General features: G+C 40.2%; 2 protein-coding genes across 4 annotated transcripts in view; one reads left to right on the top strand and one right to left on the bottom strand.

The window, feature by feature from the left end:
• Nucleotides 1–16041, bottom strand: part of Supt3h (SPT3 homolog, SAGA and STAGA complex component) — a 356981-nt gene that overhangs the window by 227164 nt on the left and 113776 nt on the right. The gene's annotated exons all lie outside the window — the stretch shown is intronic.
• On the top strand, nt 9981–11160 carry LOC131893881 (putative uncharacterized protein ZNRD1-AS1). The gene has a single exon (XM_059243993.1). It carries the CDS (start codon nt 10608–10610, stop codon nt 11130–11132), a length of 525 nt encoding a protein of 174 aa, XP_059099976.1. The 5' UTR covers nt 9981–10607; the 3' UTR covers nt 11133–11160.

Genomic DNA, 16041 nt, shown 5'->3' with positions numbered 1-16041 from the left:
GGATATCTTCTTTAATTTTTCCAAATAGACTAGTTATTATAAATAGACTAGATATTAAAACTGTAATTCTTGCTTGATAATTGTTTTGTTATTTGTAATTTTACTATGTAAAAGTTAAAACCTTCCTTCAAAAAAAAAAGGGGGAAGTGCTGTGGGATGTTCTGTATGGCAAATATGTTAATAAATAAAACACTGATTGGCCAGTAGCCAGACAGGAAGTATAGGCGGGACAAAGAGAAGAGAATTGGGGGAAGTGGAAGGCTGAGGCAGAGGGACTGCAGCCGCTGCCAGGACAAGGAAGATGTAAGGTACCAGTAAGCAATGAGCCACGTGGCAAAGTATAGATTAATAAAAATGGGCTGGATATAAGAGTAAGAACTAGACAATGATAGGCCTGAGATAATGGCCAAGCAGTTTAAATAATATAAGCGTCTGTATGTTTATTTTATAAGTGGGCTAAGGGACTGGTGGGGCTTGGCGGGACCCGGAGAGAAAACTCCAGCTACACAGTCATTTTGCAGACTGGGATGTGACTCATATTTATAGTCTTATCAATTAAATACAAAATAACTAGAATAGAGTTTACTCTAAAAATTATTAGAAAGAAGCAGATCTCCCAAGGAGGCAATTAAAAGTTTCTGGACGATTCAAGGAGATTTACCAAATGATCTGCGACAGATACTGGAAAAGCAGCACCATAGCAGAGCTTTGGGGTTAAAAAGAAAATGTGTCAAATGTATGAGCAAGTGATTTTTGGAGAGTAGTCTAAAATTAGATGACCAAAAATATAAGCACTATGGTTCAAGTGGAGAGATATAAAGATTTTCCATGAAAATGAGCAAGTATAACACAGACAGATTCTGCAAGCGAAGCAAAACCTGAAACTGAAAATATTGTTTTAGCTGCTAAAAACATTTTTATATGTAAGTGAATTATGGTGTTTCCTAACTGCCTGAAGTGCATACTGAATTGACATTTTAAAAAAATCTGTACAATTTGTATGCTGAAATGAGAAAAATAGAATAAGAAATTCAGGTGTCAGGGGAAACAAGCAATAAACACAGTAAAAGCCCTGGGAAGCAAACCAAACAAACTGTGCTGCACAGAGGTGATTGCTCCACAGGCTACATCTATATTCCACAGCTCCTACTCCAGGTCTCCGTGAGCAGTTCCCTACGAACCTCTCTAACAAGTACAGGCACTTCCCTGCCTCTGCAGTGGCTACTAGCTGATAAATGATGGTGTCCAGGACAAAGCAATTACTCAGACTTGGTTAAGAAATTGACTCTGAGACCTCAGAAGAACAGTAGTTTAAAGTCACGCTAGAAATGCTTGGTAGAGAGGGATGGGGAGATGGCTCCGTCAGTAAAGGCAGAAGGACCTGAATTTACATCCTCAGCATCCAGGTCCAAAAGTCAGGCTATGACTGTCTATGACTCCAGATCCAGAGGATCAGACACACCGTTCTGATGTATGATGTATGATGTATGATGTATGTACACACATGTACAAACACATACACATAAATAAATAATAAAATAAAATAGAATCATTAAACTACATAGAAGGTAGAGAAGAGATTGAGAAAGAGAGCCACCATCGACCTAGGGCTCATACACACATGCACATACACCTACACATAAAAACTTGTATACACACACACACACACACACACACACACACACACACACAATATATATACACAAACTAATTCTTAGTTGACTGGTAGCTGCCTCAGAAGACTCTGAGAGCATTGGTCTGTCAATTTCATCTTCCCTTGTCTCCCACAGACTGCACAGGACCCACATAAAGCACATAGCTTTACTGAAGTTCAAGCTCCTTGAAAGCATAGTGTCTTAAATGACCTTGACTCTTCTTCCAGGCCCCAAAGCAGTTCATAAGACCTGTCGTAAGTACTGGTCTAAAGACCTACATTATTATGTGAGTACCACACAAGGACATACTTATTTCATATTTAATACTCAGTTCAATGCCATTTTCTACTACTATTTATTACTGTTTGGCTTATTTACTTCAAATATTATAGCAAAACCAGGAAAATTAAGTATTACAGCTATTACTTCCTTTTCATCTTAATTTGCTTTAAGAGGGCAACTTCAACGCCAACCCTACCATCAATAGGCATGGTCTTCAACCACAGATTTGCAAAAGATGAGAGTTACTGGCAAAATAACCATGGATTATGTGACTTGACTGGAAGTTAATGAGACTCACTGAAACAAACAACAGAGCCTAACAGCCAACTCAGTGATAAATGGACTCATCGAACAGATAAGAAGTCCCTCTTACAGGACCCCATGCTATAGAGGGAGGCGATAAAAATCAAAAAGAAGTGAACTCTCACTTGAAGACGCTTGACCATCTAGCTGAGATCTTGTCTAGGTAGTTCAAGAGACAAAGCCAACAATAGATGCCAAAACCTTCAATGCTCATTCTTTTCTGGGAATCATGAGACTTATTCATACAAAAATTACTATGCAAATTAAGTTAATTCATAAGGTGATAATATGTAAGTTGATTATGATAAGAGTAATGAACTTTCTATACACAGTGAAGATTAAGTAAGAAATGCAGTGCTCCCCAGCACTCGGGAGGCAGAGGTAGGTGGATCTCTGTGAGTTCGAGGCCAGCCTGGTCTACTGAGCGAGATCCAGGAAAGGCACAAAGCTACACAGAGAAACCCTGTCTCAGAAAAACCAAAAAAAGAAAAAAAGAAAGAAAGAAAAAGAAAAAAAAAAGAAATGCAGTGCTCATACCTGTAGCCCTGGCACTTAGGAGGTGAGGGCAGGGAGATTAGGAGCTCAAGGATAGCCTTGGCTATACCCTGACCCACATCATATCTCAACTTTTTACATTGCTTTTTCTTAGATTTACTTTTATTTATTTGAGTATATGTGTGCGGATATGCTTTGTCATGCATGTGGAGGTGACAATACAACTTTTAGGAACCATCTCTCTCCTTCCACCATGTGCAACTAGGGGCTCAACTCAGGTCAGCAGCCTTGGCCACACACACCTTTATGTACTGAGGTATCTCTGGCCCCATAAAATATGTATATATGTAATACGATATATATTAATTTTTAAAACAAAGAAACAGACTTGATTTTAAAAAGGGAGATTTTACTTAAACATTAAATTATTTGACAACTCAGGGAGTAAAGGGCTGGAATATAAAGACCATTTCCATCCTCAGAAATCTTTAGGGTATAAACTGACAGATGGCCTCCATCTCATGATATAGCCCAGGATAACTGGACTGGCTCTACAACTCCACCTACTCAGCATTAGGGTGATAGGTGTGTTCTATTACATATATATTGTGTGTGTCTACATGTGTGTGGTGTATGTGTGATGAATGTATGTGTGTGCATACGTATGTACACGAACGTATGCATTTGAATGTATGGTATGTGTTTGTAAACACATGTATGTTTGTATGTGTGGTGTGTGTATGGGTTATGTGTGTACACATATGTGATATGTATTAATCTGTGTGGTGTGTTTATGTGCATCTGTGTTTTGTGGGGGGTATGTGTGTGCATGTATGTTGTGTGTTTATGTGCAGTGTGTGTGTGTATAGTATGTGTGGTGTGTGTGTATAGAGAGCACAGGGACAACTGAAGCACAGGTTGCTTTATGACCTATGAAGTCACAGAACACAGATAGTAGAGACACTGTCTACTGAAAGCAGTCAGTGATATGGGCCTTGAGCACCAATCCCTATGTTTTCAACCTTTCTAGGTAAAACCTCCGAATGAAGTGAAACAGCCTACTAAGCTCTGTATTACCTCAGACTACCAAGGCCAAACTCCAGTTGCTACAGTGTATTCTACTACTAGCTGTAGTGTGGTGATCAAATGACACTGTCCTCAAGTGTTGAGCCTTGCTTAGCACAAATCTGGTCATGCAGACAGCGAGTTACAACAACTTTCTGTCTTACACAGAAAATACCATGTGGACTGGAGAAGAGAATCCACTACCAAAGGGAAAGTCAACTTTCCTTTTCAAATAAACCAAAGCCAGAAGAATTCACACAAAAGCCGAGTGCTGGCTCCATCAACTTTGCATTTGTAAAACAGAGGAAGCTTAGTCATTTATGACTTAAGTGTGGAGGGAGTTATTTTTCCCAGTTAAGATGCGTGCAGGGCGTTGGCTATTTCGATCTAAGCACCATTATGTGCCTTCTTACTCCTCTTCTTTTCTTCTTTGGGACTTCTAAGACAATTTCAACTGAAATAAACATCGAACCAGTGGAAAGCACCATGCAGTTCTAGGGACATGTCACTTTGATCAAGAAAAATAAAAGCCCTTCCATCAAATTTTAGTTACTTCTTTTAGCCCAAATTACAGTCAACTACACACACCCCTAGCTCTTAGGCAGGAGTAGAAAAATACATACTATTGATCCTCCTTGTTTGTAACGACGTGCTGTGCCTCTGCAAACCGCATACTTGTAACATGTCAAGTGTTCAGGATCATTACAAGAAACAAAAAGAGGACAAAATGAGTTGTCCATGTGCAGTCTTCCTTCAGCTGAAGTCTGCGGGGATACTCTGCCTCCTGCTTCAGCTCGCATACATGGAGACCAGAAGACAGTCATGGTTGCTTGGGAAATACCCTCCCACCAGGCTCTTCCGCTTGTAGCTATTCCATGTTAGGGGTGGTTATGGAACCTTTAGAAAATGCAACCTACTTGCAAGAAGCCAATCATGGCAGGGGAGGGCAGGAAGCAAGGTCTTACAGCCCAGCGCTGCCCCACTGCCTGCTTTCTTGCTGCTTCTAGAGCCACCAAGATTGTGAGCAAGGAGCCTGACGGTCCTGCTGCCACAGCTAAAGGCATTCCCCCATCTTCATCATGTCTTCTCCACCAAGATTGGGCTCCAATTCTGAGCCAACGAAATTCTTCCTCCCTCCTCCCGCCTTGGTGGGTCTGGCCACTGGAGGAGAAGCAGCAAACACAGAGAGCACAGTGTGCAGCCAGTAGACAGCAAGTGGCTTTAACTCAGAACCCAGCTGGAGACTGCAGCCTCGGAAGTTCATTAGCACCCTGAATCCCAGTTTGTTGTTGCTGCTGTTCGTAAGAAAACAGAATCTACTAGGATTAATTGTCTTTAGGATTTAAGATTATAATTCACCCATGGATGCTTAGGTACATATTTTCCTAGCAGCAACAAGTCACTATTTGCTAACAGCATCTGTGGCAATCTCAGAGCTCTTATAACACATAATAAGAACTGACTATATTTAAGGTCTGGAGAGATGGCTGAGCAGTGGAACACTGGCTGCTCTTCTGGCGGACCTGGGTTTGATTCCCAGCACCCATATGGCAGTAACCAAAGTCTGTCATTCAAGTCCTTCGGGATCCATGCCCTCTTCTGGCTTCCATTCACAGCATTTATGTAGCACCCATTTGGTGTCTGCTACCTCTGTGCTCTGGGAGCTCCAGACAAGCTCTGATTTTGTAGAACTACTTTTTTCTTTAACTCATTTATTTTGGAGATGGTGATCTCACTGTGTTGCCCAGACTGCTGAATTTTATTCTATTTTCCTTTAAAACCCTGAATCTGGCAACCGCTCAAGAAGACCACACTGCTATTGTCATTTCCTCCTTTCTACTGATCCTGCCATGCCTCCTCCTTGCTAAAAAATAAGATGTACTATCTTCTCTAACAAAACCCACATTTGACTTAATGATTCCAATTCTGCTCATTCCAATAAGTAAGTAATAGACTCCAGGACCTGATATTCTCACCTACTTCTGTCTTCCAATAACAGGGTCATTTGATTTTACTTAACAATAATCCTACAGTTACTTTCATTTCCATAGGGCCCAGCATTTCCCCAGGAATTCCACAGTTGTTATTTCCGTTAATATTAGAATGATGCTATAACTTATTTTAATTTTCTTTTAAAAAATGGACAGTGTATAAAATGTCATGAGTCCAATTGATGAAAAGTAATTTTAAGATCCAGACATCCTTGAAATCTTAAGTAAGATCTCCTTCCTTGGTACTGCATAAGGAAGTGGGAGCTGCCTTCTACACAGGATCATGGCAGTTGTCTGACATCTTGTGAGGTCTGAGCTGGTTCATCTGGCACCAGTCATGCTGATATGGATATGTCAACATTAAGGGAAGTGCAAGAAACCCAGGAGCATCCTAAGGGTGTGGAGAAATTCAAGGTCAGATCTAACGCACAGCATTGATAACGGGAGTCCCAAGACAACAAGGGCACAGGGTCCTCCAAGAGCCTAGTCCGTCAAATCATACATCTTATTGTGCTAAGAATGCACTATGGTGGAAAGACCAGCCGAAGTAACCAGGAGAATCACCAATCTCCATGCAGGGCTAAAAAGGAATAGGGCTGGTAAGCCTGATGGACTGAGATCGATATCTAAAACCTATGATGTCCCCTGACATGTGCTCCATAACACACACACACACACACACACACACACACACACACACACTATACAAACACTAAGATAATAATGAATTCAAAATTTTAAAAAAATTAATAGATGGTTCATAAGCACATTTTATATTTAAATAAAACCATAAAAACTAAAAAGGAAAGAGAATATCCTGTCCTCACAATGTTCTGTAAATATCAAGTATTACATATGCATTAGCTATTGCTGTACAGATTTCTGAAGTATTTTTATGTATATTAGACTCAATCATGAGCTTTAAGACGATGAAAACAGCAGCAAGTTTTTACACTAAGGACTCTAATTTAGTAGAAAACGATGGAAGGACCAGCCATGATACTGGCCTTTTCTTTCTAAAATAGACACCTTAGGTAATATTGTAAACTGTGTGCGATTTTACATCTTCAGTTTTGTTTGCTCAGAATTTCACACAGAAACAAGACATAAATATACTTAAGAAAAAAATTTGCTGGAAATAAAGGCAGTACCAACACTGAGCAAATATAAACAAACATGGTAAGCACACCTACACAGAATCAGCACAGGCTATTTTTAGCCAAAACCCCAAAACCACCATGGCATTTTTATGGCTTATGACTGAAGAGGACCTTTCAAACCAGTGTCCCCAATTTGAACAGTAAGTCACTTCAGGGTTGATAAAAGATTATAATATCATGTAATACCAATATGTCAGCATCATAAAACTTAGAAACTTCATTAAACTGTCGCTTCCTGGTAATGTATTCATAAACATTTCACTTTTGTAAAGATGGGACTCCAGTGGAATAGAGTTACTTATATGTATTTATTTTCTCATTTGTATTGCCTGTGGATATCATTCCTATATTACCTTTGTATGCTTATATACTGATGGTATTTCAGATTATAAACTTCCTCAAACTAGGGATTATAGGGATTACGATTACATATGGACCCAATATGTTTCCCCAAAGCAACAAAAAAGTGAAGATAAATCCCCCAAATAAGGCACACAAACAGTACTTGAGAGACCAAATTAGCAATTGTTCAAAAGATAAAAGATATGATCAAAAATCACCAGGGAAGCTGCCAGAGAAAGCAGTGAAGAAACATAATTTACACAAAGCATAAAGATTTTCAAGTACTGGAGAAGGAACTTCTAAACAACTGAAGGCCGCCGCTCTCCTGATGCCACAAACTAAGGAATTGTGGGTAAATTCCTGGTGGATTTCCTAGAAAAACAGTTTAATATCTGTTTACCAAAATAAGAATGTTTTTAATTCTTACTTCTTCACATATATTTAAATTTGTGGTTACTATTGAAAATACTATGTCTATAAACTTAAATGGAACAACTTTTTAAGCACAAATTTAGCGCTGAAGTAACATTTACTAAACCATTAAATTTTTGCAATTACATATACAATGTAAGACTCATTTATTGATAAGGAGCAAGTACTAGTGAGCTGGTAACGGGCACTGTGTTACAGGCCTTGTAGACATCTCTATCTACTTTCCAACATATTACCTGTAGCATTGCTTATGTGTAAGTATGGAATTTCAACCAACTGGGTCTATGTAACTCCAGAGCTGACCTCTGAACTACCAAGTGCAGTCAGGGTTCTGTGGAGCACTATTATCATTGACATCCCTCACACTGCAGCACATATGAAGATTTCATTCTTTCTAAAAGTTCTAAACCAATGTCTACTATGAGCCACAGCTTGTCAATGAGGGCTTGGAATTTGAGGGAGGAGGGAGAATTTGGTGTGTAGAGTCACAGAGGGCCACCTACGCGCCTATACAGAGAGAGGTCAGAAGTCTTCCCTCAGAGGAGAACACATCACAGACGGTCAACTACAGAGCAGCGTTGATCAGAAAATATCTTTACCCTTTCTTTCTCTGCCCTCCCTACCACCCTCTGTCTATTCCTCACTGTGCCCGATGACACTAAGTTATTAAAACACAGAACATTTCTAGCAAAGCATCTAATCAAAGTTGTTTATTGCACATGTGTTCTTATCTTTGAGATATATATATATATACATATGTAACTTTTCACTGAGGATTGAGCTTCCAGACAAGGCAGGTGATTTTTTACCAACCTTTTTGGCTCTACAGCCTCATATACAAGCTCTTTACATAAACTAACAAATCTTTGAAGACAACAATACCAGGCTTTGAAGCTGATATGAATAATAGAAAAGATATTGAACATTGGGGCAACTTACTTATGACAGATCTCAAACTCCTATCAGACCATATGGAGACTTTTCACAGACTGTAAAAAAAAAATAAGGAATCTTCCTTGACAAACAGATAAGTACTTCTATGATTAAAAACTTCTGTTTACAAATATCGGTTCATACTACAGATTATATCAAGCACAACCTGACTAGTAGATTGCTTTTAGGATTTGAATATTTGGGGTGAAGGCCTCACCAACTTGTTCCTAATGAGCATATCCTAACAACTGGATTGGATTTTCATAAGGGCTCAAGACCAATGGTGAAAGTTTGCTTTATCTGCTGAAACTGCTTTAGACAGAGACTACATAAATGTGTGCTTAGAGATACAACACAGTGATAGCTGTACTCCTGACGGCCCAGGAAATAAATCTTCCTTTTTATTTCCTGACTTCAGGCTACCTTTTCCTCTACCTTCCTTTCTTATACTCTACTAGATTTTTATGCCTTGGAGTCCTTCAGCTAATGCTGTCAAGAGGAATGAACAATGTTTGATGACAGGATTGAATGCACCCCTGTTTAGAATGATGGATTCTGAAGGAGTCACCACTATTTCTACTGCTTATAAAGAAGAGCTTATGAGAAAATAACTTATTTTCTTACTTTTTTACAACACTTTTATATTCACAAAAAATACACGTTTTTAGCACAGGCAGGAGTAAGTACACTGAAGGTGAACAAAACCAGATGAGAAAGGGCAAGCTAGAGCTGTAGGGAAGTGATCTCAGAAGAGATGTATTAGTAGAAACTGAGTAAGAGCATGGAAATATTTGTAAGGAGAGGCTGGAGAGGGAACCCCAGAAGTCCTGACCGTGGTCCAGCTCTCTTCTGTGGTACCAGCTTTTGCCTAATGCTGACACCTGAAGCCATGGCATCTATTTTTACAGGTATTGGGAACACAAGTCACTGCGAACACAAGTCGCTGCAATCACTGTTCTGTTATCTAGGGGAAACACGGTCACTGCATAATAAATGCTTTAAGATAGCTAGATCACTGCTGTTTTCTCAGAACATTTTCCCCTCTAATTTTAAGAGGAGGTCTTACTATCTATGCTCGGGCGATTCTCGTCTGGGGATACTACAGGCCAGTGCCACCAAGACCAACTGAAAGAACTTTTATAAAAATAGATGAGAGATCATTTGTGTTGTTTACCAACGAAACTGTATTGTATAAAAACAAATTTTGGTCTTTAAAAATAGTGGGAGAACGGCAAACTTCATCGAGAGCTTCCGGAGGGAGCAGAACCTCTCAGAAAGGAAGGTCTGGGTTGCCATGGCATTTTCAGCCAGGCATTGTGACGTCTTATCAGTTCAAGGAGTAGTAGTACAGGGCCTCTGGCTGCTTTTCCAGCTCGGACCCCCTCCCGGAATATTTCTTCACTTGTGTCTCACACCCTACAAGATCTACCAACAGGAAGTGAGAAGAACACAGACACCACCTTGCTAACTTCCCTGAATACTGATTCTGAAGCCTTTGGAGTAAGAGAACTACAACTCCCACCGGTCCTGAAGCTGTGTCGCCTTTGCAGCTACGCAGTGGCTAGAAGCAAAATTACACACACATTCTTCGGCACCCTTGGGCCTCATTACCTTTTGTGGCCACTCTGCACAAGCTAACCTCCCTCATCTTCTTTGGGAGGAATTCTGAGTATGTGGAAGGTTTTGGCGTGACAAACACATCTAAAGGTACCAGTTGGCGAACAGAAGTCTCAACCAGTGAAGGTTCCTGACTCGGGAATCTAGGTGGCGTGCATACAACAGCTCAAGGCACTTGGTCACTGAGTGACGAGAGGAATATAGAGCATCGGAGAGTAAGCCTGTTCTCTTGACTATCAGCTTGCCAAAGCAGTCTTACCATGACGAAAGAGCAGTGGAGACGATGAGGGGGAAAGACACGGGCAGGGAAACCAGGACGGCAGCCACGGAGCATGGAGGGGCGCAAACGCTACTGTTGGGTACCCGGGAAAGAGAGGACACAGACAGAAAGGCAAGCTCACCGCACAGGCCAGGCCCGAGAGTTCAGGAACAAACTGTGTAGGCTTTTCCCTGGTGAACGGCTACCGAGAATTGTGCACGATGGTCAGACAGCACAAAGACGACAGCAGGTCAAGAGGAGGGAACAGGTGCAAATCAAAGACCACCAGGAGCGCATGCTCCGAGGGCGGGAACTGCTAGAGCAGAGGCTCAAGGAGAGACTCCTGAGGAGAAGCCAGGACCAGTTCCCTACACTGGAGAAGCTCGAGAGAGTGAAGAAGGAGGTGAAGGACTTTGAAAGGGCTAACCCACACCCGCTTCTGGAACTCCAAAGTAAGAGTCTAATTAAGTTGGAAAGTCTGATCGAGAAGTCTCAGGTGGGAGAGCAAGTGAAAACGGTTATAAAGCCTCGCCAAAAGAAATTCCTGGCCTTACCACCCTTTTTCAAAAGTCATGTAAGAAATATCAAAGATCAGTAAAATTTCAGTGCTTCTTGTGGAAAAAAAATAGTAATGGGAAGTAATAAAGACTTTTAGAAGTACTGTGTCACTTGGAGATTATACAGTAACGCTGACACCCCATCTTCCTCATGATGCTAGAAGGGATAGAGAGATGGCTCAGTGGTTAGGAGCACCAGCTGCTCTTGCAGAGGATCTAGGTTCAATTCCCAGCACCCACGTGACAGCTCACAACCATCTGTAACTCCAGTTCCAAGGCACCTGACACTCTCTTCTGGCCTCCACATGCACCAGGTATTCCAGTGCACAGACACGTATGCAGGCAAAACACTCATACACAAAGGATTTTTTTAAAAAGGAATTTAAAATTAACTTTCTCCACATTATACCTTTCTTTTAAGAAAGTTTCTTAAAAACCAAAGCACAAAGTCGCCTACACTTTGGAATTATGCATTGTAGGTGCATAGGACAACAAACACAAACCAGTCCAGGAAAAAGAATACATATGTAAGGGGATTCGGGAAGACAGATAAAATTTAAACTACAACATCCACATGCACAAAATGCTTTAAGAACAAGGTAAAGGCCAAAAGAAAGGCACTTCTCCTCTGTCCTTTACATAAATTATAGACGGGTATGAAAAATTCAGAATCTTAAGTTAGAAACAAATCCTATAAAATGGTCTTTAAAATGTAAATAATGTGATTTTAATATGAATATATTTCAGATTTATTTCAACTAATCAAACATGATAAAGATCTCACTAACCCAGAACTCTCAAAAGGCAAGCCTCACAAGAGTACATGAGCAATCATATTCATTTGACCGGTTTTACAAAGGAAGCTGAGGTGGTGGGTGGGGTAAGAGAAGGGCGGGAGCTGTCTGTCAAAAGAGGCAAAGATTTGGTATCATGCCCCCGGCAGACCACCCAAAGCTATGTTCACTGGTGGAGGCTGAGGAAAGGAAAGCAGAGGAGTCACCAGTACCAACACAAACAATGTTCTTTCCAGGAGAGTTTATTTACAAAATAAACCAAAAATCAGACTTTGAGACCCCTTTCTACAAATGAATATCACAATGATTTTATTCTGATTAGAAAACCATTAAGTAGCAACCCCTTGCTTTTTTGTGTCTCATAGTACAGAGAACACAAATGACCACTTTCAACATGTAGGGAATTGGAAATATTTTTCTGAAAAAATTACCACAGAAAAAAATTTAAACTTTTTAACACACCTCCCCTGTGGCAGGAGGCCAAGAATTTCCCACATCATGTGGCCTTTTGGCCTCACTTCCTTTTACTACTGCTCTGCATAAGACACTGGTAAAGTTCTAGAAGTTTTGTTTTGTTTTGTTTTAACCAAAGAACAGGTTTTGTTTTAAAGAACTTAATCTCTTGCATGAAACAAATGGAATAGATGGGGACTTTAGAGTTTTAATAGATATTAAAAAGTCCTTAAGTAATAATTTATAGTATGAGGTATTCCTCAAAATGGGACAAGACAATACATAAAAACACAATGGATTAAAAAAATCCTGCACATTTCTTGAAAAAATAGTCCAATTTCAGGAACAGCTTGGGGAATGGCATTTTAAATACTGAATAACTGACTGAAGAACTCCGTTTTCACCCAAAGCAATCAAGCGAGTCGAATGCAAAGTTTCTTTCTTTTTTTTTGTTTTTTGTTTTTTGTTTTTTTTGGTTTTTCGAGACAGGGTTTCTCTGTAGTTTTGCGCCTTTCCTGGAACTCACTTTGTAAACCAGGCTGGCCTCGAACTCACAGAGATCCGCCTGCCTCTGCCTCCCGAGTGCTGGGATTAAAGGCGTGCGCCACCACCGCCCGGCCATGAATGCAAAGTTTCTTGATGCCAAACACACTAAATACCTTCAAGTCTGACCATTAATGTTCAGGAGTACTTTTATATATTTAATCTCTACAAACAAACTTTCCTGCTAAAATATATGAAGGAAAAAAACCATGCAAACATTTCTGATCTTTCTCTCATTTGGACAATTGTATTGATTTGGGGGTATATCTTCAAGAAAGAAAAAAACAAATCTGAAAAATTTAGGCAGTAAGGTAAGATTAAAAAACCAAGTATTAGCCGGGCAGTGGTGGCTCATCTTGGACTGGAATCTCCAAACTATGACCCCAAATATTTTCTCTTTACAAATTAACTGTTCCAGCCAGGCAGCAGTGGCACATGCCTTTAATCCCAGCACTCAGGAAGCAGAGCCAGGTGGATCTCTGTGAGTTCGAGGCCAGCCTGGTCTACAGAGCGAGATCCAGGGCAGGCACCAAAACTACACAGAGAAACCCTGTCTTGAAAAACAAACAAACAGAAAACAAACAAACAAACAAAAAACCAACCAAGTATTTTAAGAGAAGATAAACCACTGACTTTCTGACCATCTGATAAAGGACATGAAAATAGCCAAATAACTCTCACAACTCAATGAGAAAAAGTTCAACTAACTAGAGGCCAAAGAGACTCATTAGAAGAGACATCTATGAAGTCTGTTGTGGCAGTGACTTTTTTAGTGCCAGTACTTGGGACCTTTAGTCCCAGCAGAGTCAGGCAGATCTCTGTGGTTTTGAAAGGGAAGCCTAGTCTACACGTTCTGGGCTAGCCAGGGCTACATAGCGAGCTGTCTCAAAGAAAAGAAAAAGAAAAAAAGATGCACAGTGGCAAATACATCTCTGAAAAAATGGTCAGTGAGTGCAATTAGGGAACTGAGAATGAAAACAAGCTGGTACAGTTTACCGTGAAGGCACACAAAATGACAAAAATCTTATCATTTATAGCAACATGGGTGAAATAAGCCAGGCTGGGAAAAGACAAAGCACCACATGCTATACAGAATATAAATAGGCTTAGTTCAGAGACCAGACAAGCAGAAAGAACAGTGGCTGGTAGAGGCCAGAGGGGAAAGAAGAGGGTAATAAGGAGAGGCAGATGCAGGGGTGTAAACCATGGTCAGACAGGATGACTGTTGTTTTTAATGCAGTCAACATACAGTGGTATTCAATCCAGTAGAGCTAGCACGTTTTGAATGTCCTCCTCGGAAGTAAGCAAATTTTAGATGATGGATAACCAAAGCATCAGAGAAGATCAATATACAAAGTACTAATGCACCCCACACCAGGCTGTGATACAGAAAAACAATTATCAATAAACCTTTACAATATGTTTGCTATGCACTTGAAAGAAAAGTAAATGCACTGTTACTATACAACTCAGCAGTCAAATTTCTTGGCACTTACCATAAGGAATATAAAACTTAAAAATACCCCATAGACCTACCCACATGTCAATATAATGGAGGCATTTTCTTAATTGACGTTCCCTCTTCCCAGATGAAAGCAACTTGTGTCAAGTTGACTAAAAAACTAGCCGCCACACATGAAAATATGATCGACTATATGACTAAAGCTATGAGACTCTGGAAAGGCAAAGGTATGTAGAAATTACAAAGAACGGCTGCTAAGAATTCAGAGGGGAAGGAAGTGGTCTAAGTGGAGCACAAATATTGCTAAAGCAATCAAACTATCTATACTACACTCTCATCATGGATACATCACTATAGACATCTGTCCAAGCCCACAGACTGTGAACTGGAGTCCAACTCCTAATGCAAACTGTGGTTTTAAACAGTAATGATAAATGCCGGCTCACCAGCTCTGACACTGGAGGAGGGACGAGCAGCAATGGAGGATGAGTGCAGGGGAAGGGTTTTTCTGCAACATAAAACTGTACTAATGACTGAAGTCTATGACAGCAAAACAAATGTGGGCATTTTGTAATGAAAAAGTTACCTATATTCAGATTTTATAACAAAACAGTGTTATCAAAGCATGAATTCTGTGTTAGGACCAATTTAAAACTCTGCATGTCACTGCCCCCAACAGAAGCAGGAGAACGCTCTGTAGCATGCAGGCCCAGTGCTCATGAGATCACAGAACATGAAGGTTGTGAGAAAACAATTAGCAAATGACTGAGCTTCTGAAATTGGTGTCCTCAGACTTGACACCTGCATGTCTTTAACATGCGTTATTGTACTTCTTACATACTCACTAATTCTCCTGAGAAAAATGACATCAGCAGGACTGGCATGTCCAAGAGAGCAACAAAAAAAGGCTAAAAAGGTTCACTGCCAGGTGCTGCACAAAACTAGCAGTGACTCCTGGTTCAGTGCTCCTATCCACCAAGGCCTTTCAGTTTCCTGGAACACATTTGTCTCACATCTTTTGCAGCTACTCACATGGGTGCTTTGTGCTCTGGCTACAGGAGAGGTTCAGGTTCTAAGTCTGGCATTATAGATCTTGCTTCTAATACTGACTTTGTGAGGGGGAAAAAAAAATCAAGGCTTATAGGGGAGATGACATTCCCATCACATGCTGATTTATCCAAACAAAACTCTATGGAAAGCTAAAAATATGACTATGTGAATAGTGCTTTAAAATGAGAATAGATAGCTGGACCACAGAAACCTGGTTAACATTTTTAAAAAGTAAGATTAAGGAGCTGGAGAGAGTTAGGAACACTCACTGTTCTTCTAGAAGATCTGATTACAGTTCCCAGTACCCACACTGGGCTGTTTACAAACTCATGTAACTCTAGCTCCAGGAAGATACAATGTCTCTGACCTCTGTGGGCACCTGTGCTCAAACACACACACACACACACACACACACACACACACACACACACACGCACACACTTACACTTTGAAAAATAAACTTTTAATGTGATGAGTAAATTTGAATCTTTTCATAAAGGGTACAATTAATATAATTCAAGTTAGCATCCCAAGGATGAGTAAGTAAGTCTTTGTTTTGTTTTAAACTTATTAATTGGTTATTTAAATAAAGTGTTCTTCAGAATTCAGAAAAAAAATGTTTCTGTATTTTCAAAGATTTTCTCACAT

The sequence above is a fragment of the Peromyscus eremicus genome, chromosome 16_21 (genome assembly GCF_949786415.1).
Source record: "Peromyscus eremicus chromosome 16_21, PerEre_H2_v1, whole genome shotgun sequence".
NCBI lineage: Eukaryota > Metazoa > Chordata > Mammalia > Rodentia > Cricetidae > Peromyscus > Peromyscus eremicus.
This window is presented reverse-complemented; position numbering and strand designations above follow the sequence as displayed.